General features: G+C 33.2%; 1 protein-coding gene across 1 annotated transcript in view; it reads right to left on the reverse strand.

Moving 5' to 3' along the window:
- LOC106469998 (G1/S-specific cyclin-D2-like) overlaps positions 1-2466 on the reverse strand; it is a 34850-nt gene that overhangs the window by 21158 nt on the left and 11226 nt on the right. The window contains exon 3 of the mRNA XM_013930520.2: positions 215-371. Coding sequence (XP_013785974.1) covers positions 215-371 — 157 coding nt within the window. The remainder of the gene's footprint in view (positions 1-214; positions 372-2466) is intronic.

Here is a 2466-nt window from a genome sequence, read left to right on the forward strand (position 1 = left end):
TGAGCATGTTACGGTGTGACGGGGATTCGAACCCGCGACCCTCAGATTGCGAGTCGAGTGCCCTAACCACCTGGCCATGCCGGGCCTCCAGTGGCATTACTGAATATCCAATGCACCAACTGTGAACCGTGGTTTTATTTATAACACTCAACCTCACTGTTTAGATATAATAGTATAACTTCATATAAAACACAAGAAAGTATAAAATTCTTACCTATTGAACAGAGAGCAATGAAAGTTTCAGCGTGGTTTCTTACCACTTTGAACCCACTAACGAGGGGAAGTTTCTGAAGAATTGGCTCTATAAAATCATTGGGAGTGACAGCTGAAACGTCCCATTTGAGTCTACTCAGCAAGAGGAGTTCCCAGTTCTGAAAAAAAAAAAGAAATTGCGTTAAAAACTTTCATGACTTCTCACAAGTAGCGTCCCTAGGACTTTTTGGGCGGGAAACAATCTGAAATCGTTAGTAATATTTATCAGAAAATTCTAATTATAAGCTTTAGTAAAAATAAAATTTCCAGGGGACACCGTGTCCTTACACTATATCAAAAAAATATTTTCACACTTTTTTGGTGTGAAGTATCGACACAGATGTTCCACCTAAAAAAAAATGAATTCACACTTTTCTTCGGAATAAGGGATTTTACACCTCCTGGTCATGTGCGGATAGTTGATTTTGGCGGTTAGTTGATCCCCCCTCTCAAGGACAGATGTACCCTATAATTACCGACCACAATAAATTTAAATTAGGAACAGACAGTTTTACATAAAGAATCATATTAAAAACAACAATAATAATACGCAATACTTGACGAGAAGGGTGTGGTTACCCACAGATTGCGAGTCGAGTACTCTAACCATCAGACGATGCCAAGTTCTTATTCATACAATAGCTGCAAGTTTTGTAAATTCAGTAAGTCAGTCTGTTTAGTTAACTGATAGACGTTCTTCACGTGGAAAAACATCTAGACTAGAAAAGTGCAGATACTTGAAGTTTGCGGTAAGTTCAAGTACGGATAGTAGAGGTAGCACTGTATTAATATTTCAAATTTCAAGAAGTCGTACACCATACATAAGCCGAATTACTGTCCTCTAAAAATTATGTTCATAAAGTGTTATAGCTAAAAAAAATTACATTAATGAAAGTGATATTTTTAGCTGTTGGTTCTTTATTTCAATTTCACATACCACTTACATGACTTTCATTTCTATTTATAAATTCACACCTTTACACACACATAGCGGGAGCGTGAACCATCAATAAACCTAAGTTTACAGGTGTATCTAACACCAGACAAAATGGTATTCGACTAACCAATAAATTAACATTGGAGAAGTCACCTTATGCACGTTAAATTTTAAGCCACCTTATACACGTTAAATTTTAACTATTTATCTTATTATTAAAAATCTGTGAAGTGAACGTGCCTAACACATGATTATAAGACAGTATAATCCAACTATGATGTATTAAACATCTGTTTGTTTGCTTGTTTATAGCTAAGCACACAGCTACACAATGGGCTATCTGTGCATTGCCCACCACGGATATCGATACCCCGTTTTTAGCATTATAAGCCTTCATACTTACCGCTGTGATATTGGGGACGTAAGCATCTATATTAGAAATGTTTCTTCATGTAACCTTTAAATGCTCTCGAGTATAGTCTATCGTGTTGAATCGGGACCAAATACATTTTATACAACATGAAATTTTGTATAGTCTTTTAAATAAAATAATTACATTATTTGTAAATTATTAGCACTAAGAACTCTAAATTATTCAAAATTAACGTTTCTCTTTGTAATCTTCGAAAGGAACTTTCCAAAAATCAAAATACGCAATGTGCTAGAAATTTACATAAAAATTCTATATAATATATCCATAGTTTCTAACACAGTATGCAGTCAATAACTATACATATTCTTATCCTAATTTTAAGTTTTTCCTTCACCCTCATGTACATTAAACTGCCGTAAATTATTTTGATAACGAGTTATCTTTCATATCAAAATGGCAGTTAGTAAACAAACAAGAGAATAAAATATAGCTCTCAACATTCCATGTTTACTTTAGTTATCGCCGTATAGCATGAAAATGCGTAATTGTGCATAACACCGTTACATAGGGTGTAAAAGTTTATGAACTGAACGTAGTAGTAACTTAATTTACAGATAACACAATTTTGCGAAACAAAACGACCTTTACTCTCCACATAATAAAAAACGTTTTACTTCAGCCAACGTTTCGCCGTTGCGGCTTCATCAGTTAAACGAAGTGCTTTACAACAACCTTTAGTATAACACTTTTTTGTTTGAATATATATCAATATTGCAGGATTCAACATCTGTCATTGTATTATAATATTATTAATTATTATTATTATAATAATATTATTATATTGTATTATAATATTATTATTATTGTATTATATAGTTGGCTACAGAATTTTCTTTTTTTTTTT

This window comes from Limulus polyphemus, unplaced genomic scaffold, assembly GCF_000517525.1.
Source record: "Limulus polyphemus unplaced genomic scaffold, Limulus_polyphemus-2.1.2 Scaffold100, whole genome shotgun sequence".
NCBI classification, from domain to species: Eukaryota; Metazoa; Arthropoda; class Merostomata; order Xiphosura; family Limulidae; genus Limulus; species Limulus polyphemus.